General features: G+C 39.1%; 1 protein-coding gene across 24 annotated transcripts in view; it reads left to right on the plus strand.

The window, feature by feature from the left end:
- The window catches only part of STAU2 (staufen double-stranded RNA binding protein 2), a 223,830-nt gene that overhangs the window by 150,629 nt on the left and 46,403 nt on the right, over positions 1-26,798 (plus strand). Inside the window, exon 14 of one of the 24 annotated variants that reach the window (XM_074319229.2) lies at positions 23,841-23,957. The exons of the other annotated variants lie outside the window; for them this stretch is intronic. Within the exon in view, the coding sequence (XP_074175330.1) occupies positions 23,841-23,942 (102 nt within the window). The 3' untranslated portion in view covers positions 23,943-23,957. Of the gene's footprint in view, positions 1-23,840; positions 23,958-26,798 lie in introns of those variants that run through there. 24 annotated transcript variants of the gene reach the window in all.

The raw sequence follows: 26,798 nt of genomic DNA on the forward strand, positions 1-26,798 counted from the left end.
GGGCTTGAGTTCAGAAGATAATTGCCAGTTCTTTACTTCTTCAGTGTTAGGAAAAATCATCCAGAGTTTAAAAATGCCAGATAAGATAGGAAATTAATGAACCTGTCCTGAGGAAAGGAGGTGTCCCATGGAAGCGTTTAACCTGTGATTTTCATATACTTGTGCTGAGTTTCATGCTAATTCTATTAGTAGATTAATTTTGACAATAAAGTAATACTAAAGTTTTTTAAACTGAAAGAACTGTTAGGAACTGCCTACTACAATGCTGTATGCTGTCTGATACGTCAGCCACATGTGGCTATTGAGCATCTGAAATGTGGCTGGTCCAAATTGGGATGTGTGCTGTAAGCATAAAATATACACAGGATTTCAACGATGTAGCACAAAAAAAAAAGAAAAGAAAACTTACAATATCTCGATCTCATTAATGATTTTTTATTGATTAAATGTTGAAATGATAATATTTTAGATATATTGGATTCAATAAAATATTAAAATTAATGTCATCTGTTTCTTTTTACTTTTTAAATGTGACTATAAAAATGACATATGTAGCCCACATTATATTTCTATTGGACTGTGATGGTCTAGATAAACTCTTTTATTTAAAAGATGAGAAAATTGAAACCTGAAGAAGTGAAGGCACTCACCCAAACTTGCACAGTTTATAAATGGCAGAGCTAAGGCTGAAACCCAGGCCTTCTCATACCTGACACAGTTCTTTTCAGTCTAGCACATTTCCATCATATGTGACAGTGAATACCCACAGCCACGCACACACACACACACGCATTCCAGAGCATATACATCCAAGTATGTACGATTGGTTCCTCCAAAGTGGTCACTTTAGTGCCTCAAAAGGCAGAATATGTTTATTTTAGCGATACATTTAAGTTTCCACTTTCAGAAATATCTTCAGAATTTTCCAAACATTCTTTTGGTATCAGCTTTATCGCTTTTTGTGGTGGCTATGGTTTTTCAGAAATACAAGTTATTTGGAGATGTCGGCGAAATAATATTATTGTGTCTGGAAGTGTGGTCATAAAAGAAGGCAACTTCTGTGTGTGTGTGTGTGTGTGTGTGTGTGTGTGTGTGTGTGTGTGAGAGAGAGAGAGAGAGAGAAAGAGAGAGAGAGAGAGAGAGAGAGAGAGAGAGAGAGAGAGAACACACCTTGGAGATAGACAATCTTGTAAAAGACAGTTCCAAAATGGGGGTCTACAACTATATTAATCCATCACTGCTTCCCTAAGTAAATATTAATAAGACAGTACTCATTTGTATACATAATTTCTGGGATATTTTAATCATTGTTCTTTCATAGTCAAATTCATTAGATAAACCCAAGAATTAGTGTTAACTATGCACATATAGAACTTTATGAATTATTTACTCTAGTAGTATATTATTTACTTAAGAAACCGTGTCCTTTTTTTTTTCTTTAACTTTTTTTATTGGGGAATATTGGGGAACAGTGTGTGTCTCCAGGGCCCATCAGCTCCAAGTCGTTGTCCTTCAATCTAGGTGTGGAGGGCGCAGCTCAGCTCCAAGTCCAGTTGCCATTTTCAATCTTAGTTGCGGGGGGCACAGACCACCATCCCATGGGGGAATCAAACCAGCAACCCTGTTGTTCAGAGCTCGCGCTCTGACCAACTGAGCCATCCGGTCACCCCAGCAACCCTGTCTTTAAATGTAGATATATTAAGTAATTAAAAAGAGTATGAATTTTTATTGGCATTTTACTTCACAACTGGAAGACTACAATATTACGTTAGAGAAGACATTAAATAAGGAATAAAATCATTTGGTAAAGTAAGTGATATGTGTTTTTAAAAATAACTTGTTAGAGGAAAAGTGTAAATGCTTAAGATAAACTTCATTTAACATCTTGAACATTTCTTGTAGTCATTAACCATTAAAAAAATCCTCAATTCCAATTAAATGGCAGAATATTTTTACTTTATTGATATATGGTGCTACATATTTGTAAAACTAAAAGGAAAAAACACGTACTACCCCACAAAATAAAGAAATCTTTCGCAGGTCTGGTTCTTATAAGTAGCATATGTAATATGATATCTGTAAATTATTGAATACCATAAGCATATTCCCATATATACCATCAAATTTTATATATAGTAATATATTTGGTGTTTAGAACACCTAAAGTAGACCAGTTGACTTTGAATTTATATAGATGGGTTTTCTTGCATGGTATTTTGGGTTATGGCCAATATCCCAGATGAGATACAAGGTAGATTTATTTTTTTAATTGTAAATTAAAAAATCATACCCAAAAAATAAGAGTATAAATGCTTCCTTTTATCAACAGAATACATTAATTTAGAAATGGATGCACAGTTTAGGTTTTTAATCTGAATATATGTAAAGGAACTCCGAGATTATAATAAAATATTCTAATTATACGTGACTCGGGGGGTTCTACCGTATCTTGTGATTTGTGTCTCTCCATTTTGTTGGCTCAACACAATTGGAAAAAGGTTGTTTTTCCTTCTGCATTCATACAAATCAGTAATCTACAAAATCCAAAATGTTAACAAAACTTCCCATTAAAATTGAAGATAGCATTATTTCTTAATAATTTTTATATATCTAATTACAATGCAAGTGAATTGCAGTTTGTTCTAGATCATTTTTAAAAGATTCTTGTTCTGAGCTATGTCATAGATTTTTAGTAGAAGTTGGTACAATTACTGCTACGTTTTTATATTGATCAAAAACATGACAAACTTTGATATTCAGATCAGCTGATCAAACTGAACTAATTTTATTTCATATCTCCTTTGACAATTGCCATAAATGAACTTGAAAATCATTCAAGCATTCTATCTTTAAGTAGAAGTTAAATTTCCTTGTATACAAAGATGAAAGAAATATCCATTAATAGAGGTAAAGTGTCAGTGCAAAATGCTTTTTTTGAAAAATTATACATGCTCATTGCAAATCACTGACAATCATGATTACTGTACTTCCTTCATTGTTTATCTCTCTATTAAGCACCTCTCTAGTAATCTGTCTTTTTTGGGGGATGCATTTCAAAGAAAGGAGCAGACATCCACATACTGCCCCCTACCCCAGTAATTTAGCATGCATGTCATTAATTTGAGTTCAGTATATCTTGATGGTTCTTTTTTTTTTCCTTTTGACGTAAAATTTACATACAATAAAATGCACAACTCTTAAGTATACCAGTTGACAAATTCTGACCATATGCCTGTGCAACTCAACCCCTGTCAAGATACAAAACATCACCACCACCCTAGAAAGTTTGCTCATGTTCCTCTTCAGGAAATCCCAGCCCTCACCACCCTCAAAGGCAACCACTGTTCTCATATCTTTCCATGGTACATTATTTTGGCCTGTTCCAGAACGTCATATAAATGAACTCCTGTAGTGTATACTCTTTTGTGTAATGCTTCTTGCACTCAGCAACGTATTTTTGAAATTGATCCATGTTTTTGTTGTGTATCCGTGGTTTGTTTCTTTTTTATTCCTGAATTGTACTTTAGGGTATGACTATGCCACAGTTTGTTTATTCATGCTCTTTTTAATAGACACCTGAGCTGTTTCCAGTTTTTAACTACCACGAGTATAGCTGCTATGAACATTCTTGTACAAGTCTTTTGTAAACATGTTTTCATTTCTCTTGGATCAACCCCTAGAAGTGGAATGCGGGGTCATAAGGTAGGTGGCCAATATAGAAATCCAATAGACTATGTAATTGGAAGCAGGAGATGGAGAGGCTGTGTTCGCTCTGCCAAAACAAGACCAGGAGCAGATTGTGGTACTGACCATGAACTGTTAATCAAACATTAGAGTAAAACTAAAGAAACTAAGAGAATTGGAGTGCCAAAATATAATGTGAATAACATTTCTGATGGATTTAAAGTCCACATAAAAAACAGATTGGCACTGTTAAGCTTAACTGACCAAGAACCAGAAGAACTGTGGATTGAAACTAGAAATATTATTGGGTAAGAATGCCAGAAGTCAAAAGGGAAGAAAAAACACAATGAATGACAGAAGAAGCACTAACAATAGTTAGAGATGGTCAAGAGACAAAACAAAAGTTTTCAAAACCAGGGTTAGAATCCTGAATGCAGTTTTTCAATGACTATCACATAGAGATAAAAAGAACTATTACACTAGCAAGTGTAAGGAGACCTAAGAGAACAGCAAAAAAGGAAAAACAGAAGATCTCTACCTGAAGATTCACGAAATAAAAGGAAAATTCAAACCTAGATTAGAAATGTTGAATGACCAACAAGGAAGCATATTATCAGACCAAGAGAAAATAAAGAGAAGGTGAAAACTATAATGAAAATCTGTACATAAGAGACAAAAAGATGACAGATAACTTTGAAGAAGGTTCCTATGAGAAAGGACCTATACTTCTAGAAAGTGAAGTGAAAGCTACCTGAGAGTATTGGGAAGAAACAAATCACCAGGGGTAGAAGAGATACTGATAGAATTATTTCAAGCCACAGAGACTGAATCTGTCAAAATCCTAACAAGAATATGTCAACAAATATGGAAAATAAAACAATGGCCTACAGACTGGAAACTTTCAATATACACCCCAATCTTCAAGGTAGGAGATACCAAGGAGTGCAGTCACTATAGAACCATCGCTCTAATTTCCTGAAGGAAGTAGACTGATGCTCAAAGTGATGCAAGAAAGGCTTCTACCTTACATGGAGCAAGAAATGCTGGATGTCCAAGTAGGACTCAGAAAAGCAAGAGGCGCTCGAGATCTAATTGCGAGTATTCACTAGATGCTGGAGAGCTCCAGAGAATTTCAGGTCAGTCTGTCTTCCAGACCACAGTAAAGCCTTTGACTGCATCAGGCATGGGCAGCTATGGGTTGCTCGGAAAGAAACGGGCGTGCCTCAGCACTGACTGTCCCACGCCTTGCCTGTATTGTGGACAGGAAGCCACTGTCAGGGCGGAATATGGAGGAACAGAATGGTTTCCTATAGGCAAAGGTGTGTCAGACAGGGGTGCATTCTATCTCCCTATTAGTTCAGTCTGTACACAGAACATATGCAAATAACTGGGTTAACCTCAGAGGAAAGAGAAGTGAAAATTGGCAGAAGAAATACCAAAACTTAAGATATGCAGATGACACCATCTTACTGGCAGAAAGTAGTAATGCTTTGAAATGACTTCTGATGAAAGGGAAAGAAGAAAGTGCCAAAGCAGGGCTGCATTTGAACATCAAGAAAACAAAAATCATGACTACAGCGGAAATACACAACTTTCACAGAGAACAATGAAGATACTGAAATTGTTAAAGATTTTGTTTACCTTGCTTCAGTCATCAGTTCAAATGGAGACGGCAGCCAAGAAATCACGAGAAGGCTGAGACTCAGAAGGGCAGCAATGGAAGAATTGGGAAAGATCATCAAGAATGAAGATGTGTCATTAGAGACCAAGGCTAAGGTCATCCACACCGTTGTAGTCCCAGTTGCCATGTACGGATGCAAAGTTGGACTGTGAAGCAGGCTGATAGGGGAAAAATTGATTCATTTGAAATATGGTGTTGGAGGAGGCTCAGTGGATACCCCAGACCACCAGAAAGATGCACGAGTGGGTCCTAGAGCAAATGAAACCTGAAACATCACTGGAGGCAAAAATGACAGAACTGAAGCTGTCCTACCTTGGGCACCTCATGAGAAGGCAGCGTTCTTTGGAAAAGACAGTAATGCCGGGAAAATGGAAGGCAGCAGGAAAAGAGGAGGACCAAGTATAAGATGCACTGACTCCATCAAAATGCCACAGGCACAAGTCTACAGGAGCTGAGCAGGGCTGTGAGGACAGGACAGTGTGTACATGTGTTATTCATAGGGTCACCAGGAGTCAGATCCGCGTCAACGGCATGTAACACACACACACACACACACACACACACACACACACACACACACAGTAGGTGTATGCTTTATATGAGATAACATTTGACACTCACATCGATGATGTATGCAAATTACAGTTGCTGTCTTTCTTACCAACGTTTGGTGCTGTCCTTTTAATGTTAGCGTTCCGATGGGTGTGTCTTGGTATCTCGTTATGATTTTAATTTGTTGTTCCATGGTCACTAATGATGTTGAGTACTTTTTCATTAAGTTACAGTAGTTCTTTATATATCCCAGATACCAATCCTTTGTCATGCATGCTTTGCAAATAATTTTTCTTAGTCTGGTTTCCTTATTCACCTTCTTATCAATGTGTTTTCATGAGCAGCCATTTTTAATTTTGATGTCACCCAATTGATGTTTTTTTTATTTTATGATTATCTCTATTTTAAGAAACCTTTTCCTGTTCCCAATTTGTGAAGATATTCTCCTTTGTTTTCATCTAAACGCTTTATAGTTTGAATCCTAACACAGTAAGAATACTTTGGTGTTGTGTTGAAAATAAAATGACCAAATAAGTGTGGATCTATTTCTGGGCTCTGTATCCTGTTCCATTAATCTATCTACCAATCCTTATGCTAATATTTCTGTGGCTTTATAGTAAATTAATGGTGATTGTTTTTTAACAGTTTTATTGTAGCTTTAGATTAAGTGAAGGACCATTTTTAACAGCTGTGTATATGCTAGTGTATGTATGTACCTTTATTTTCTTGCCAACTTTTAATTTAATTCAATGTAATTTAATTTTAACTTTATTTCCAACTTTGTACTACCATGAAAAATACTGCCATGAAAATCCTTGCACATATATCTGTCTCCATTTGTTGAATTATCTCCTTGAGGTAACTTCTCTATGTGAGAATTGTGGGTCGAAGGATGAGAACATTTTTCATTTTGATGTATGAACCCAATCTGTCTCTCAGACTCCCGTCAACCTTTACATTAGAGTCCCTGTTTCCTCTTACCATATGAGGAGTTACATTTTTAAGAGGTAAATTATAAAGCAAGAATGCATGAACTCGGGCCCTGAGAAGTTTGTGTATATGGTTGCGTGTGTGTGTTTATGGGGGTGACATGAACGTAAGTTTCTTCGTTTTTCCTCTGACCTCTGTAGAAAGTATTGTTAGCAGGGTAGTCTTCCAGGAAGCGTCTTGCCAATGTGAGGTGATTTAGTAAGTCTCAGATTCCATGTTAGTGTTGGCTGGGAACGGCTGATGGAGGAAGAGAGCCGCAGGTGAGGCTAAGCTCATGAGCCCAGCTACGACTGGAGCGTCACCTCCGAGAACTCTCACTGAACTCTGCTGCGGCTTTCAACAACAGCTCAAAACGCTGCGACAATAGAAAGTAGTCTGGGCTTTTTTAATGGATACCTGGTAATTTTCTGACATAATAGTAGCTTGTATTGCACAGTTTACAATGCCAGTCTGATCAGTAACAATGCAATGCTTTATTATTTTTGTACTCTATATTTGAACTAACCTCTTAAATGTTGAGAGTTGAAAACAAAGCTTGGTCGTGGAACTCTTTTCACACCGCCCCTTCCACCCCCACTTCTTGGTGATGTGGGGAAGGAATTTTCCATTAATGCTGACTCTCCAAGGCCAGTTTAAAGAAAAGAAAAGAAAAAAAAAAATGCCTACACTGAACCATGAGATTTTGCCTCCTTGAACGGTGTCTTTCCTTAAGTATCTTTACATTGCTAAATGAAACCTACTTCTGATTTATTCCTTAAGGATAAGTTTAATGAATATTGAACTGAGAGGTCAGGAGATGGATGTTTCAGTCCTAACACATCAATCAATAAATATGTGACCTTTGGCAAATTATAATACTTCCATCTCTTCTACATGTTTGTAAGCCTCAGTTTCCTCATCTGTGACGTGAGGGGTTGCTGTTCTGTACGTCTTCGATTGACTCTTCCATATTTCTCACTTAGGATTAAAGTTTGCTTGAAACTCAGTGGATTTTAAATATAGCTCAGCTATTTTTTTTTTCGGTTAGAGAAAAGCCAACGTACAAATTTTAAAAAATAGATTTGAACTCCCTAAACGACTCTTCCCCCAGCCGTGCCTGCTATGCCTTCCTAAATAATACCAGAGCGGAAGGCAAGTACACACAGAAATGTTAGGGGAAATGGACCGTGTGCCTTTTTGAGTCACCTGTTGAGAGAATAGGCAGCTATTGACAAGTCTGATTCATGGCTGACTGACTGCTCTGCTAGCCTTCACTTGATCCCCACTGAGCAAAATCTTTGACCGCCTGCTAAACGAGGTCTGTTTGAAGTTTCTTTTTAACATTTCCAAAACGTTAATTCAGCAGGATGTCCCCACTGGTGTTCTCCATGTCACCAAATCAGCAGCTGTTGAAATCCATTCAGTTCAGCGTGAAATGTTTTCATAAGTGCTTTTTTTATTTGTGACAACAGCAAAGTAAACAGAAGACTAAAATTCTAGCTCATTCAACATTTACATGTGTTAAAAGCGCTTCTAACTGCAGTCTCCATCCATGGTACTTGCGTTAGTACCAATAGACAGTTTTTCTACAGAGGACTTGGAATCAGCCTGGCCTGCAAACCACACGATGCCTTGTATTTATTTTCCAAATAATTTATCCAAACACCCATACTTTAAATAAGTAAGAATTTATATTTTGACTTTAAAGCAGGAGTGTATATTTCTTATGAAAACCCTGATTTGGGTGAATTGGGTGCCCCTAGCTGGTTTAGAATATGTTTAAATCTCCAGATGAACTATTTGGTAATGTGGCATGGTAGTATTTATACATTCTTACAGAAATTGTCCCCTTTAAAACTATTAAGCTTCCAGGGAAATAATTTAACCGGATAAAGTAATGTAAAATTCTTGCGGTAAAGAACTGAGGGCTGGCAAAATCTGATGGCAGAGATAAGGCACACCAAAGCCTCCAGATTACATTGAATTGTGTAAATAGAGCTGTACCCCTCAGAGCTGGGATCTTTGTTTCATTGTCAGTAAAAGCCATATATCTTCAACTGATTGCAGACTTAGGCATGAGAACGGCCGCGTTTTTCTCAACAGGGTTTGAGCGAAGCCCCTTTTTTCTGTTTATTCAGGTTTTAAAAGACTTAAGTGTAGTTTTATAAGTTCATTAACTTGCTGCTTTCTTCGAGATGCATTTCACCTCCATAGGGTCAAATTTCACGACAGGCACAGAATGATCAGATCAACCCATTCTACAGCCGAGCAGCATGAAGTCTTCTGGTCTGCAGGGGGAATACTGTGTAAATCAGGCTCTCGGGTTTCCGTGGGAGGCAGAGGGTTGCACGGTGTCCATTTGTCAAGTTGATTGCACCACAGTGAGGTTACATTAGCTTGTCTTTGAACAGAAGTGAAATCTTATGCGAAACTCCCCTTTCTGTCATTTACACTAACATCCATCCTCTTAAACCAAGGCCTCTGAGAAAAACAAAGTGATGGCACAATATCATCAGTCACTCAAGTTGTCTGTCATCTGTTTTCTTAAGGAAATGACTTTTAAGTCAGAGCAGAGAACTGTAGAAAATTAACAAAGCTTGTAGTAGTAAAAGTGGGTGGAATTTTTTAAAACTGCAGATGGCTTTTTGAGATTTTATATGCAGAATGCCAAAAAGGATCCCCCCCCTTCCTAATGAATCTCATGAAATGTATTTCTTCTTGAACAATAGACCTCCTGCTGTTAACAACTAGAGTCTTTTTTTGCTTAATGTGATTCTGTTAATGCTCGCAAGAAGCTTTCTGCAAAACTGAGTCTATAAAACTCTCAGCCTCAGTGGGTCTTTTGACAATTAGCTCTCTACCTTTCAAGTCAGAGCTATCTGAATTTCAGTTATATAACAGCAAATCTTGCATGTAGTAGGCCGCTTTAGGGTAAATGGTACTTTAAATGTAAATTATTAGCATTTCATTACCTCGTATTACACTGAGACAATTCCTTTAAAACCGTTCGTCTCTGTTAAAACCCTAACTATATTGCCAGTGATGGCCAATCTAAGGCTGGTGATCAAATTTGCAGGTTTTATTTCCCTAAGCCTGTTTTATGGGCTGAAACACTCTGGTCATTTGCACCCTGTCTCATTCATCATGAAGTAGTTAAACTCAGATTGTTAAACCAGGAGAGGTTAGCTGACAGACAAGGGTACATTAGGTGAAGACCTCCTTTGGTTGAACTTAACTATTTACCCATCCCATTTGTGCGACATTTATAGCAAACTGTGTCTTGTTGGTGACTTTAAAAGAAGCAGGAAGAGGATTTTAAGACAAGGGGAAATAACCAGTCTTTTTTCAGTAGTGTGATTAATATTTCTTTTAATTATTTTCATTTGCTCTATCATTAACCAATATCACAGGCCTCTTGAAAAGCGTAACTGGCCAGTATGCTTAAATGTAAAGGAAATCTCCCTTGAAGTTCTGTAGACATATTTATTAGTTACATTGTTGTGGCTTTAAAAAAAACAAAAACAAACTCTTCCTCTAAAAGTTTTGCTAAGAGCACATTCAGTCTTTCATTGAAAACTATTCTAGAAAATCCCTTAAGTGTTGAGAGACAAAATCGGCCTATAGTTCTCAGTACTAGGGAATAGAAACTTAGATTTTTTTTCAGCAAAGAAAATAAATTAGTACTTTAATTATAGTTAAACGCTTTTTCTAGAATGCCGCTGTCATTAACCCTGTCCCCACCACAAGTTATTAAGCATTGTATTATAGAAACTTTACAGTTTTCTTCCCTTTTGAAACTTAAGTGAACATTTGGAATTGGTGAACTGAGAAACCCAGATCAATCTTGATTAGTTTATTTTTCTTAGCAAAGATTTTGATAGCCTGGTATAGCTTTTTTTCTTTTTTCTTTTCCTTCCTTCCTTCCTTCCTTCCTTCCTTCCTTCCTTCCTTCCTTCCTTCCTTCTTTTAAAAGCAGGATTACTTATTTCCTCTGTTGAGGGATGAAACACTGTTAAAAGCAACTCATAAATGAAATAGTGAAAAACAGTTGAAGTAACTGCATCTTTCATTGTCAATGAGGAGACCTCGAATTTAAGACTGATCTTTAATTGCCCTTTTCCTCATATTTCTTCCCAATTTAACCTCAAGGTGATTTTTAAAGTTATGGCTTAATTGGGTGGTCATTTTACCTTTGCTTTGGGGCAATTTATTACAGCTTTATTTCTTTTATTACAGCTTTATTTCCTTTATTACAGTTTTATTTCCTTGGACTAGCAGAGACATAAATGCTGGGTTCTCTGTAATCAAAAGCTGTTTTATGATGAATTTGGTCCTCTAAATAGGAAACTTGAACATATTTTTATCTTTGAACATTTACACCTGGATAAGAACATGTGAAAAGCACTGTAAAAATACACAAAAGATATATATATGTGTGTATATATGTATATATGTGTATACACACACACACACACACACACACACACACACACACACACACACACACACTGAGGGTGCCAAAAAAATGTAAACACATTTAAAGCAATGTTAACATTTTGGTCAACGTTGCTCAAGCAGTAGCCGCCGTAATCAGAAGTGTCTGGACGCTGATGGGAACCACTTTGAGCACCTCTTGTAATTGCAGAAGTCAAACGTGACTTGTATTCATCTTTTGTTACCAGTATATATTAATACCGTTTTTTCCTTTCTTAAAATGTGTATACATGTTTTTTGGCACCCTTTGTATATATGTTTCTGATTATAGTGCCATTTTATTTGGGATTTGAAATTATATTTACAAATAAAGGTAATTTAAAAGTTTATACTCTGTAGAAGAATACAGTTATATTACCCTGTTGTGCTTTCAAGGGACAAAAAGTGTCTGTGGTAAATTTTTCATTCATTCACACATATTTCCTAATATTTATTGAGTGCAAACTGCATGTCACAAAACTAAAACTGTTTTGCCTGGGTAAATATTTGAACTATACAGTACATTTTTTTGTTGTTGTTTATAGTAAACTGATTTTTTTACCCCCAACAAATTAAGGAAGAACACTTATATTTCGGAATTACTGATTCTCCCAGATATTTCATCACAATCAGTTAATAAAAGTTATGATTCATTATGAAACACAAATTAATTTTTATGTTATAGGTTGTACCTAGTGAAAGTTTATATTCTGGGTTTTAAATGAAATTGCACCTCTCCTTTCTTGGATCCGACGTTTTGGTTTTCTCTTGCAGCATGCGTTGTTAATTTGAATCAAGCTAATTTGTTCTGGGATTATTTAAACCATTCAACATTGATTTCAGTGCCAGAGTCTTACCTTGTACAGATATATGTAAATCTCTTAAGATGTGCCACGATGCCTTTGCAGGCAGTTTGTGAGAAAAGTGTCCATTTTCAAGTTGCAGCAGGATCGGGCAAGCGTTGGACATTAGACAAACAAACAAATCAGAAGATCTCCTGTCACCCTCTTTATCAAATAGAAAGGCACGCCTGTGTGTTTATGTGAAAGTGGAGGAGGGTAAACGCTTCATCCATAATCACTGCTATGTTTGGGAGCCTCTTCTGTTATCACGGAAAACTCACAAGTCATCTCTTCACCTCCTTATTATTAATAATTTCCAGTGACCATTAGAGGTTTGCAGTCTGGGGAGGAAACATCAGAATCCCTCTCTTCCATGAGTCCAGACACATTTACCAATCTTCACTCCTGTCAGCTATCTCAGGGCCTCAGAACAGGCATGGAGTCCCAAAGTCCCTTCAGAAGTAATTTCTGCAGCGTCCTTCCAAAGGAAGACCTTTGCATCATTTTCCTAACTGACCTACAGATAGCCTGGACAGCCTGATGAACAAGAGGGTTCTTAGGTCATGGCTCCATTGAAATACGTCCTCACTGAATGATGTCGTAGGTAGTTGGGAGACAGCGTATTGCACTTAACCACCCCCCACCAATTTCAAGAGTTCAATGGCCATTGAGAAAGAAAAATTCAGAAATGTTAGATAGGGTGGCCAATTATAAGAGGTGTTCTTGTATTTCCACCTTTTTAAAAGCATATGTGAAGAATTGATCATTTTTAGGAAAAATTGATAGAAAAAGGATTTTCTAAAATTCCATGTTTACCACGTTTGGTAAAATAATTCTTTCGCTTTTTATACAAGTACTAGTTGATAATATGCAAAACCAGGCTCTAGTACAACTTCGTGACAGCAACTTCTTGCATATAAAATATGTTAATATTTCTCTGTTTATCTGAAATTTTGAGTAACCTAGGAAGTAATGTGGAGTAAAGGAAACTCCATTCGATTATTTAAGTGTCACTTACTTGAAAAAAATCACACAGGAGCGTATTTGCAAGAAGAGATACACGAATAGTACAATTTCTAATTTCACAGTTACCTTTGATTAATCCATTTCGCCATTTGTTCGTTTACTTATTTATTTATAAAAATGTGAGTGCTTCCTTACGGCAGGCCCTTCAGTAGCTAGAACCCGTGATTCCTGTGTTCTTAATTGATAGTTTCAGGTCAGTCGTCAGGAGAAAGAGGCCTGGCCCCCATTTTTCCCCTTCTGTCTGGACTCCTTAAGAGAAGACCCCAAGATGCTCAGTGGTGCGCCCCACACTTCCTGGTCAGCAGTCTCTTCTCCTACTGCCCCCCACAACTCATCTTTGGCCAAACCACCTCGTTTTCCATGGGTTTTCCTGACGGTTTGTTTTGTTCTTGCCTTTTCCTCATTTTGGACAGCCTTCTCCCTGTCTTTTTTCTTTCTTAGTTATGTTGGTTCTTGAAACGCCATTGCAGACGTCTCCTTTATCTGGAAACATGTTTTCATTGTTTTCGATGTCTCTCCTCACTGAGCCTCCGTACGCTGGTGCTTCTCTCCTGGAGCCACTTGGTCACTGGGTTGTAAACTTGAGGACAGAGTGTGGTCTTTTAAGTATACAGAATAGTGCCTAAAAGATAGTGCCTGTATATTGTATTAAATTGATAATCTTAGAACAGTTGTAATTTCTGAAGTATAGGGATGGAATTGTCTAAAAGGATAAGCAAAACAGAGCTTTTAAATTGCCTGTCATAGTAGTTGTTCATGTGGAGGGCTGCATTGTGAATTCAGATCTCAGAGACTGTTCTGGCAATGCCTGCTGCCATGCGTCTGCCTTCGCCCATGATATTAGAATCAATCTATCTGAATTTGGTCTTGGGAAAAGGATGCAGTGTATTTGTGATGTAAAATTACTAAATAATTAATAACACATGGATAAAAGTAAATACCTTAAGGTTATTTCTTTTACTTCTGTCAGGTCCAGTAGTCAATCCTTATTTCACTAGAGAAAATTTTGTAGGTAATTTAAACTAATCTCCAGCGTGCTCAGTTTTTTGAGTGTGTCATTGCCGTGGAGAGCTGGGTGATTTCTATCAGGGTCATCCGATGGGCTGGTGGCAGAATAGGTGTCACAGGTTGGTCATGTCATGTAACGTAGAGCAGGAGCCACAAACAGGAAAAGGGGACCCTGTGCCAGAACTCAGGGGTTGGTACGCGGAACTCACATCCACCTTGCCAATGACGCACTTTTGTGTACATAATACATGGGCTTGCCGAAACGTCATTTAACCCTCACTATATCGCAACTCATGCTAATAGAAAGGCATCCATTAGTAAGGTTCTACTGTGTTGGGTCTCCAGGGCTTCACGTCTATTCCAGAAAGAATGTTTTAAAGACTGAGACGATCCAAATACATCCATCTGACTTTTCCCATTATATAATCACTCGCACGAGAAATATATGTTCAGCGCTAACCCTTGTCTTTGAACATTTCAAGGATGTTATGTTAACTGGAACCAGATTCCAATGCTCTGTAGCAATTCTCAACACGGCTTCAAAACAATGGCTTTTTCCATACTCCCATACTCATAAATGTCAAAGTTTTAAAATTGTTTTTGCATCGAGTCATATGCTGGCTTCTAAAATCTTACCACCTATTAGCAGCATCCAAGGGGACCTGCTGATAGGAACATAGGGACATGATGAGCTCATGGTCCTTGCCATCCCTGTCTTTGTATGAAATGTAGCTTTTTAAATTGTTTTTGACACTAAAAGTGAACACTAATCACATCTCAATATGAGACTAACTCTGGGCATGGCTGTATTTTCCTTTTCCTCGTGAAAATGCTCCCTTGCTGACGCCATGGCTGAAACAAAATCCTCAGCATTTCAAAGGAAAGAGCTCGCAAGAGCCCTGACTCTGTAAACACGGCTTCAGTCAAAGGCTGATACCAAATATAGCTTTATGTTCTATGTTCGGTGCTTGTAGGCACGGCCTCCGAATGTCCCACACAGTTAATCTCTAAGCCCCGCATATCAATCACACCTTCTTTACATACCTGGACTGGAGCCTTAATGGAATTTCCCCTCGTGATTTCAGTGATAGCTTACTTCCTCTGTTTTTCCAATTGGCTGCTCACCGTGCCAACTTCTTCAAGGAGCATTTTCTTACCTAAGCAACACTATAATGTTGTGATATATGCTGACAGTTCATTTATACAGCCCTTCGTGTTCTAAATGTTTTTATGTTCAATTACTGAAATTTAATCATCAGAAGAGATTGAGTTTTCTCCAGATCACACAGCTTTGCTTAAATGTTAAGTTAATAGTACATTACTGAAATATAAGATTTCAAAGGTTTCAAAACTCAATATCAAGAAAATTCATTAAGCTTTGAACTGGTCACCTTGGGAAGCATAGATAAGGGCTGTATAAATGGTCACATATAAATCACATATTTTAAGAGGAGTTAATTTGAAATTATAGCAAACCAAGTCAATGATTGTTCATGATTGCCTAGACAGTTTGCGAGGTTTTCGGGTTTTGGGGGTTTTTGTGTGTTTTTTTTCCTGATTTCTTCAAGTTCTTGTGGACATGCTTTTCGGTTTTCTTTTACAGCCTTTGCTCTCCTTAATGATATGTTGTTAAAATTCCTTCAAGCCAAGTGATCCTTTTTAATCTTTTATCAGCATGTCGAAAACATTTTTTTATAACTCCATTTTTATGCTACTAGAAATAGAGACCAGAGAGGAAACCAGCCACTCTACCCTCTAAAGTGCCTCTTTCAAATTCTTTTGCTGACCACCGATTACACTGTGTGTGGGGCTTTTTTTTTTTTTTTAATTTGTTGTATAAGGTACAAAGCAAATATTAAATATTGTTCTTGGTTCTGATACAAGGAAATTACAAGAGGTATAGGAGTTCTGTTTACCAGCCTTTGTAGAGAAAACCACCAGTTAAGCCTTCCCAGTTGGCTAAATAGCATCCCTTTAGCTGTTAATTTGAACCGATAGCTGTTAATTTGAACCCAATTTCATCATGTGATCTCAAAAGTGAAGTCCTCAAGTTTTATTTAGGAGGAGGCTCAAATCAACAAACTCTATGTAAAAATATCATAATCCCAATTAATTGCTATATGATAAAATATCTATACCACAATTAGTGTTTCTTGATCTTTCTGACTGAAAAAAATTTTCTGAAGTATTTATAGCTTGTAACCTAAATAAAATACTTCTGTTAAAAATAAAACTTAAGTGCATTTAATAGAAATGTGTAGTCCAGTCCATATTAAGTGAAAGGCGATATACTGAAATGACTCTATTACTGTTTCTTACGAGACCTTTTTGGGCTTAGGGTGTTTGTGTAAGGGTGTGTGTTTGCATGTCGTCAATTTACAGAGTGCCAAGGCAAGGACATTCTTCTCCTTCCTTTGGGTCCCTTTCATGCCTAGAAATATGTCATGTGTGCTGACACCAACCAACTTGTTTACTGTTCAAATGTCTATTAAATTTTTGAACTGAAAAAAAGAGCTGTTTTTAGAGCATGAGTCTTTTCCTTTCTTTGTTCTTTATGTTTTGAAGTTATAGCTAGTAGCTATGGTGGACCCAGTGGGAATTCTCCGAATTTGGAGTCCAGGAGTCATCTGCCAGCTCATCCACAAACTCCCCGGCCGTGTGTCCACAGGCCAGTTGCTCTACTTGTCTGTAATGAGGAGTTAATACCTGCCTGGCAGGGTTATCGTGGGGATTAGATGAGATAATACATATAAAGAACTGAGTGCCTCTTCCCACCTGAGGGGAGGTTTAAAAAGGGTGTATACCATTTTGTTAGCGACAACAGCAAAAATAAACTCTCCAGGTATAAAAGAACATTTAAATAAAAGGAACAAGAACCCCACCGGTGTGGGATAGCACTCAAAAGACTATATAATCACAGACTGACTGCATAGGAGGGAGACTTCCCTCAGAAAACGGCCCACCTACTGCACTAGATCTAAAAGAAAACAAGAGTTCTACCCTATAGAGTTGTTTTAAGAGGAGGGAATTTTTGAATCATACTCAACTTTGGTTCTTCCCTAAGCCTCAGTGATCCCATGCAGTGAAAATTCATTATAATGTTTCCACAAGCAGTACTTCCTACCTTTAAAACTCACAGCTAAAAATTCAAAGCAATGACTATTTCCCCATATTTCTGAAATAGGAGTCAGTTTAAAACACATTTTAGTTTCTTGTGCAGTTACTGAATCTGTTGTTACACTTTAAACAGGAGTATTATTATATAACTAAGATGAACATGGGCGTTTGGTTCGGCGACATATAGCGGTAGGGTTGCAAAAATGCTCTTCCAGCTAGAGAAAGTTTTAGTTTGGTTCACACTCACAAAAGTATTTTTTGGCTTATTTTGATCCAAATACTTATTCCTAGAATTAGAAGCTAGAAGGGACTCTCAAACTTTGGCATGCCTCGAAATTCCCAGGTGCACTTGTTAGAACATAGATTTCTGGGTCCCATCCTGGAAATTCTGATTCAGTAGGGTCTGGAATGGAGCCTGAAAATTTGCATTTCTAACAAGTTCCCAAGGGATGCTGTGCCGCCAGCCTGAGGACTCACATTGTACTGCTCTAGAGAACATCTTTTTAACCACTCAGAACTTGTTATTCTATTAACGTTATGGTATCTACAGAGTGTGGGATACAACTCAGTCTTTAAAGGGAAGGAAATTCTGACATTCATCTACAACATGGAGGAACCTTGACGACATTGTGCTAAGTGAAATAAGTCAGTCACGAAAGGACAAATACTATATGGTTCACTTATAATGAGGTAACCCGAAGACAGAAAGTAGAGCGGTGGTCCCCAGGACGTGGGGGTACAGAGTTTCAGTTGGGGAAGATGAAAGAGTTCTGGAGATGGATGGTGGTGATGGTTGCACGGCTGTGTGTGCTTAATGCCACTGAGCTGGACAGTTTACAAGGGTAAATTATATGTTACATATATTTTGCCGCAATAAAGAACAAAACACAGAAGGTGGAGAGCAGCCCCCACCTGACCACAATCCTGCCAGTTCTTGGTCAGCACTATGGCCGTGACAATGGCCCCGGAGGTGGCGAGACCTCTATTTCTGGGGAGTCGCTGAGCGTCATGCCCTCTGTCTTCTCCAGTAGAAGCTCGTGTGAACCCTCACAGAACCAGAAGCTCTGCTAGGGCCCTGCTGAGTCTTTCTTCTCCAGGCCTTCCATCCAGTAACTGCAGTAGTGCTCTTTCCTGAGACTGCTGCGTTTGTGCGTGCCATGCTGTTTTCCAGAACTAAGCCCAAGCCTTGTTTAGGTGATAGAATGTAGATGGTCAAGTTATAAAGAAAATCAAAGAAGCTATTATCAACAAGATAGTGGTCACCGCTCATAGGAAGGGAATGGGAGGCAGTTGGGGAGGGGGAGTCTGGGGAATTTGAAGGTGGGTTCGCGGATGTTTGTTGGTTGGTTTGAAAAAAAAAGGTATATATGCGCTCTTTGTATTATATTCATAACTAGAATCGTTAAAAAAATATATTAACTATTTAGAGGACGTCGGAGTGAATGTAGCAGCAGATATGGCATATTCTTAACTGTGTGATCATAGCTTTACTTTTCAGTATCACATTGAACCACTTCCTTGTACGGCACCATAATTTGTTGGAAGGAATTGTTTCAGTTAGTTTCTCCGTGTGCAAGTCAGAATGCTCAGCCTCGCTTTGCCTTTGGTTCCCACAGATTTTGTGTTTATTTGCTAACAAAGATGTCTTAAAGTAAACCAGTTGTATTTGCATTTGTGATTACCGTCTGTCATAAGCATTAACCTGTACTGGACTGAGCTCTTAATATAGCCATCCCATGCCTACATATTCATGCTTCGTATGTAATTGGGGAGATTCTTAAGTACTCCTTCCTTTCTGTCTCATGAAACCTAGTACCTATTAATATATCCGTACTTATCATACCTCTGTTGAAATTTGTTTACTTCTCTGTTTCCCATTAGGCTGTGAGCTCTTTGAGAACGAAGATCATGCCTTATTCCTTATCTTGATCTCTTTATTGCAAGATCTCATTTATTATATGTTGGATAAATAAGATATGTTGTATTTTAGGCAGAGGGAACAACATGAACAAAACCCCAGAGGCCTGACGAAGACACGTCCAAGGGGTAGAACTCTTCCAGCATAGCCAGGGCACTGAGGGGACAGGTGGGAAAGAGCAGTAGGGTACAGGCTGGAACAGTAGGCTGAGGGGAGATGGTAATTATCCTCGATTGTCACTTTCAGAAATTTGAACTTGATTCTGCAGGCAATGTTTAACAAGCGACCATTTTTAAGGAATGTATGGCGAGTTGGATCTGTATTTTAGAAAACTAAGTCTGTCCGCATGTGTGTGTTAGATGCAATGGGGGAGAGATTGGAGATAGACCAGTTAGGAGGCTGACTAGAGCAGTGGAAGGAAAGACACATTGATTCCGTGTGGGACGCTTCCTTTCTTTTTTCCTGAAACCATCCACTTAAATGTGTCTACGTTCCTGAAGATATTTTGAGAGAGGTGTGATGGATATGAAGTTTTGCAGAAACTTTGGAGTAGGACATTTCATTTCAAATACGCACAGTAAAGTGCTGCTTTTAGGCCTACACACACAGATACATACACTATATGTATACATCTATATATGTGTGTGTAGTGTTTAAATATATCTGTATTAGAAGGTATCCTGCCCAAACTTTTGATAGTTGTCATTAATTACAAATTTGATAATAATCTTAAGACTAGCTTTCTTTAGTCCATTTCTCTGCTGTATTACAACCATGTTTCTCTGAAAATAAGACCTAGCCAGACCATCAACTCTAATGCGTCTTTTGGGGCAAAAATTAATATAAGACCCTGTCTTATTTTTAATAACAATAGAAGACCAGGTCTTATATATAATATAATATAATATAATATAATATAATATAATATAATATAATATAATATAATATAATATAATACCGGGTCTTATATTAATTTTTGCTCCAAAAGACCCATTAGAAGGGATGGTCCGGCTAGGTTTTATTTTTGGGGAAACACAGAATTTTCACTTTTACATCAGGCAATTATTTTCACACAACAAAACCCAACTTTTAAAGCTTTTGCCCCATTGTGTGTGTGAGCGTGGGTGCAAAGGTGAGTTGCAGTTAAAGGAGATAAGAGATAAGGCAGAACGGGAGGAATGCGGGAAGGGAGAAATTCAAGTTCTGGAGGGATCTGGCCTCAGGCTGTGAAGTGAAGGTTTCTTGGTAAGGTTCCTATTCTGATCATAAATTTAATTTACTGAGGACCTGTTTTATAAGTTGACCAAGAAGTAATCAGTGTCTAAAATTCAAACAAAGTATTAAATTAAGAAATGGGAAATTTGAACACTGGCTGAAGTTGACAATAGGTGAACCTCTCATTCCCTTTCCCCTTTCCCCCCACTTTTTAATTTTTCAATTATTTTATACTAATTTCAGGAGTACAGCATAATGATTAGACCTGTACATAATTTAAGAAGTGATTCCCCTGACTAGCCTGGTACCCACCTGGCATTAGACATAGTTGTTAGCATATTACTGACTATATTCCCTTTGCTTTACTTTACATCCCTGTGACTATTTTGTAACTACCATTTGTAAATGCCTTCACCTTTTTCACCCTCCCCCAAACCCCCTCCCATCTATCACCCCAATAAATCTCGTACCCATCGGACACCACACATAGTTATTACAATATTATTGACTATATTCCTTAGGCTATACCCTACATCCCATGATTCCTTTATAATAACCAATTTGTACTTCTTAATCCCTTCCTCTTTTTCACCCACATCTGCAGACCCCCTCCCATCTGGCAATCAATATGTTCTCTGTATCTATGAGTTTGTTTCTGCTTTGTTTGTTCATTCATTTTTTTCTTTAGATTCCACATATAAGTGAAATCACATTGCATCTGTCTGGCACTCCACTTAGCACAGTGCCCTCCAGGTCCATCCATGCCACCACAGATGGCAAGATCCCATTTCCTTCCGTGACTGAGCAATACTCCATTGTATATATGTACCACCTCCTCTTTATTCATTTGTCCATCGATGGACACCCAGGCTGCCCCGACATCTTGGCCATTGTAAACAGTGCTGCAATGAACATACGGATGCACACATTCCCTTGAAGTAGCATTTTGGGTTTCTTCAAATAAATACCCAGAAGTGGGATTACTGGGTCCTTCTTTGTCACTTGTTCTAGCCTTTGTTTTAAAATCTATTTTGTCTGGTGTAAGTATTGCTACCCCAGGTTTATATGTGTTGTTTTTTTTCGTTTCCATTTTCATGAAATATGTTCTTCCCTCCCTTTGCTTTCTGTCTGTGTGTGTCTCTCAATCTGAAGTGAGTCTCTTGTAGGCAGCGTATGTAATAGACTTGTTTTCTTTATCCATTCAGCCCTCGTATGTCTTTTGATTGGAGCATTTAATTTATTTACATCAAATGTAATTGTTGACAGATAATGTAGCTATGGCCATTTATTGTTCATAATTTTTTTTTTCTGTCTTAAAGAAGCCCTCTAACATTTCTTGCAATACTGGTTTGGTGATGATGAACTCCTTTAGCTTTTTCTTGTCTGGGAAGCTGCCACCAGTACCAAGCCTGGAGCAGCTTGGCAAAAAGCCAGGACACCCTGAGGCCTGCTGCCACCTTCCAGCTCCTCTAAGGTTCAGCCACTGATAAAGCTTCGTGCGGTACTCGAGTTGGGTGAGGCAGGGTCTCAGGGAGTCATTAGAGTGCTAGAGTGGGAAGAGTTGCCGCCACGTTAATGTAGATTCTGGTTTGGAGTCAGTGCTGAGCCTGGAGCTACTCAGCAAATGTCTCAGAGCTCACTGAAGCTAGTCGTCGTCTTCCTGGGGCCCACAGACTCCAATAGTTTTCTCAGGAAAAGTGCAATGCAGAAGGGATTGGCTGCTTCCAAGAAAGTGCCTTCAGCCCTGGGGGAGTTGGGTGGGGCAGGTTCCCAGCGGAGCTAACCAGACCAATCAGATTCAGATTTGGCCATTTGGGGGAGGGCTTAACACAGGAAAGATGGATCCCGCCTGCCGGCTGCATGGGAGGAGGACTCCAGCTCTCATTCCAAAGCCACACACCCAGTCTGCCCCCCCTCCATATGCTTCTGATGCCCCTGAGTCATCATCCCTCTGCTGGAGCCCAGGGTGAATGCCTATGAGTGAGTGAGTGTGTGTGCAGCATTTTTAAGAGGACGTCTGGGTTTCCCGAAGCCATCCATCCCACCTGGCTGGTCGGAATCCCCACTGTTTTTCACAGCCAGATGTTGTGGGGGCTCCTCTTCCCGGCACTAGTACTCCAGGTTGGGGGGCCTGGTGTTGGGCTGAGGCCTTTTGCTCCTTTGTGGAGAACCTCTGCGGCCAAGATATCCCTCCTGATTTTCAGCCGCCACACTGAAGTTTGGGGCTGGCCTGTTCCGTGTCTCTGCCCCTCCTACCAGTCTCAATGTGGCTTCTTTTTATCCTTAGTTATAAAACTTCTGTTCAGCCAGACTTCAGATGGTTCTCCAGGTTGACTGTTCTATAATTTAGTTGTAATTTTAATGTGTTCACGGAAGGAAGCAGGCACAGTGTTTATCGACTCTGCCATCTTGGATCTCCCTCCCCTTATTTTCTTAATAATGATTTTTATTTGCATTTGCTTTAGAAGGTATCTTTTTTTTTTTTCAATGTGTCCCCAAAGTCAGGGCACTTGCCAATCTCTTACGTACTTTATTTCCCTCCTACAAAAAGTGTGTACATATACATGTATATATATGTATATATACGTGTACGTATATGTGTGTGTGTGTGTATGTATGTATTTTTAACATTAGAACCAAATTTTAGTGCTACCTTTTAGCATCAGCGCATACAGACTTGACAATGGCTGCTCTGCAGATGAAAATTTTCTATAGAAAAAGTTATCCAAATTGTGCTTATTCTCCATGTTTTCAGCCTCGTCTCTCTACATATCCTGACCTAATCATTTTCTTCTGCCTCCAATCTGCGTTTGCCCTCGTGTTCCTTGCCTCAGAAGAAGGGCTGCAAGGCCCATCAGTTGCCGAAGGTAGAAACACAGCAACCCAGGTTGCATTTCTGACAGCTCCCTCACCTAAATCGTGTCCCCCTCAGTATCCTGCTGTCCATTTGTGGCCCTTCTGTCTGTCCTCACTAGTCCCGCCCTCAGGAGGACACTGTCACCTCTAACCTGACTGTGGTAACTGCTTTTCCTGTACTCAGGCCTGTCGCCCTCCAATCCTTTCTACACAGCAGCCAAATTGCTTTTCCAAAGTGCAAGGCAGTTTGTGTCATTCCTTCACTTAAGTACTTCAAAGAAATGGCCTTCAAACTTTTTGACTGTGACTTACAATAAGAATTTAACATCAATACCCAATAGACACATGAATGTGTAAGTTTTAGGATTTCTCTTCTGTCCTACCCTATTCCATTTTCATATCTTTTGTTGAAAAAGTAATGCTGGTTGAAACCCGTGGAAGTGAATTCAGGGCTGATGAGTAGATGAGATCCTGTGATGTGAACATCTCTGCTGTTTAGGACTCTTACTGTGCAAAGGATAAGAACCGGCCTCCGTACCGAGAATGGTGGTCTCGTCTTGCTCTGCCATCTGCTCCTCTCTGGACTTGCCCTGTCACGTGATGTCCTGGACTCCTGGCCACTATCGCAGAGCGAAGCTGCCCTCTCTTGCCTTTGACTGCTTTCTCCCCATGCCTCCCCCGTCTGCCTGGCTGGTGCTTCCAGTCGTTCCCATGTCAGCTTCCATGTCGCCTCCTGCAGGAAGTGTCCCCTGATAGTAGAAAGTGTGTCTCATATACCAGTCACTGGGCTAAACCCTTCCCATGGTTACCTCATTTTAGCTCCAATCGCCAAAATAAGTGCACAGTAAGTACTTGTGGGACGAATTTATTTCACTTCACGGCCCTGCACTTGTTATTTAGCACAGGAAGGATATTAATGTGTTCTCTATCCTGGAATTTCTACAGTACTTAGAATCCACTTCGTAAGTTGGCTGCTCTTCTGAGCATTTGTCTCCACATGGCCACTGCGCCTATGAACAGTGGGTTTTCCATGGGTACGAATGGCACAGGGGGTGTAAGCATTTCTTCGGGCTTGAGAGCAAAGTGCAGACTCTGTCCCGTCATCTGAGAATCGGATGAGCGTGCAGTAAGATCCCAGCATCTGCCTCAGTATTTTATGTTGTTAATTCATTGTCTTTGATGGTTGCTTTTAAAGCCTAGTTTAATCTACTGATTCCTATTATTAGATGTATGCTGAATCAGACTGTAAATGTTATGCAGCCATGATCAAGGAAACATATCTTTAATCTGAATACGGGTCACAATACCAAGTCACAGTACATTACCCAGAATACAAAGCCAGAAGGGAAACTGGGTGAATACAATGAATCTACTTTGCTCTACAGTGAGTCAGAGCCACATGAGTCTTAGGAAATGGAACAGACACCATAAATAGGTTCAGCTTCAGGTAATTATTAGTATTTACAAATAGTAATGACCCACAGCGGGTAAATAGTCCTTGAAAGGCCTTTGTAAGGTAAAAATAGCCCAAATGTTCTCAAGCTGAGGAGTTCTATAATTACATCAAGTCTGCCTGAGATGTGTCTTCACATGTACCTAGAAGGACCTGATAAATTCCACTCTGGCTGGCCTGAGGTCATTTAGTGCTATTCTGACAATGTGTGTTCCTGAATAGGAAAATAAAATAGCCCATACAGCTCTCATTGGTCACAATAAACAATTTCCAAACTCAGAGTATGGTATTTTTTGTAAAGATACTATTAACACGAGTTCCTAAACTCATAATTAGCCTGTTTCTAAAAATCACGGGTCACTTAGGAACAGTCATTTCTTGGCCCCGCTCTTTAGAATGTATGACTGTCACAATAAACTGAAACGTCAGTGTTGTCACATTGTAAGTTCATTTCATATCATCTTTTTAGTTGTTTGTAATTTTGTGAATCAACAATAAGGTAGAAGCCAGAAAGCTGAAATGAAAGTGAATTGGTTTAGTAGTTAGGGAACCTGAATTCAAGTCCATAGTCTGCTTTTGAATATCTGTATGGCTGGATTTCTTTCATATAGGGGATGTGGTCTTTCAGGTTTTTAAGACATCTAAAAAATGGAATAAAATCCAAATAACCAAAATATCAGTATCTGTGGATCTGTCAACCCATAATCCACCGAATTTACAATTCCATTTCCTGAACCCATGATTTATAGTAATAGTAGGAATACTTATTTACATGCAGTCATACGACGCTTAACAACGTTTCGGTCAACAACAGAGAGTGTGTTATGAGGCAGTGTACATGACCGTGGTCCCATAAGATTATAGTGGGGCTGAAAACACCCAGTCCCCTAGTGACATCAGAGCGTCATAACACAATGCATTAGTCACCTGTTTGTGGCGATGCTGGTGTCACCAAAACTGCGCTGTGTAACATGCAATTATGTACAGTACATAATACTTGATAACGATACTGGGGCTGGTTTATGTATTTTCTACACTATACTTTTATCGTGATTTAGACTGTACTCTTTCTACTTATAAAGAAGTAGTTTGCTATGAAAGTGCCGTGTTTCGCCAGCAGCAGCGTCATACCTGTCGTGTTTACCTCTCTCCTGCTTGCATCGTTTTCTCTTGGGCTTGATTTCATCTCGTGTTGTTTTGCACAGTGACGTGCTGTGCAGGCTTGTGGCCCAGGAGAAGTGGGCTGGACCTTCCAGGCTGTGAGTGGGGTCTGTGATGTTCGCACCAGGGTGAAGCAGCCTGCGACGCGTGTCTCAGGATGTGGCCCCGTCGTTAAGCTGTGCATGACTATTCTGTGTCTCAGCTTTAAGCCTCAGAAGCCATTGAGTTTCTATTGACCAGTTGCTTCCTGGTCCGTGGGAACAAGGAAGTTTGAAAACAGGTGGTATCCGAACACAAGTCAGAGTAAATCTAATTGAATCCTGTCTACACAGAGGCTGCTCCACTTTTAAACAGCTTCTTACTGAAGTCAAATACACCGCAGAAAACAGTACGTAAGGGTACACTTGATGTGTTTTCACAGTCGAACACACCTGCGTAACTAGTATCCTGACCAGGAAGCACACTGGCATCGCGGAAGCCACCACTGTGCTCCCTTCCACCTCACCCCCTTGCCCAGGTAGGTCAGCCCTGTCCAGCTGCCAGCAGCACAGTGTAGTTGTCCCTCGCGTAAGTGGAATCTTACTGTAAATACTCTTGTGATTTCTTTCATTTGATATTATACAAGTGTTTGCATGTAGTGTTGAGTATAGTTGCAGGACACTCATTGTCATTGCTGTATAATATTCCACGGCAGGACTATCTCATAATTTATTTGTCCTTTCCAGTTTTGGGCTATTATGAATAATGTCATGTACATTCTTTTATGTCTTTTGGTGAACATATGTACCCATTTCCATTGGGAAGACTGATCCATTTTTAAACGTAGCCTCCTGTGATATAGGC

The sequence above is a fragment of the Rhinolophus sinicus genome, chromosome 7 (assembly GCF_057876585.1).
Source record: "Rhinolophus sinicus isolate RSI-liver-muscle chromosome 7, RSI-T2T, whole genome shotgun sequence".
Classification (NCBI taxonomy): Eukaryota; Metazoa; Chordata; class Mammalia; order Chiroptera; family Rhinolophidae; genus Rhinolophus; species Rhinolophus sinicus.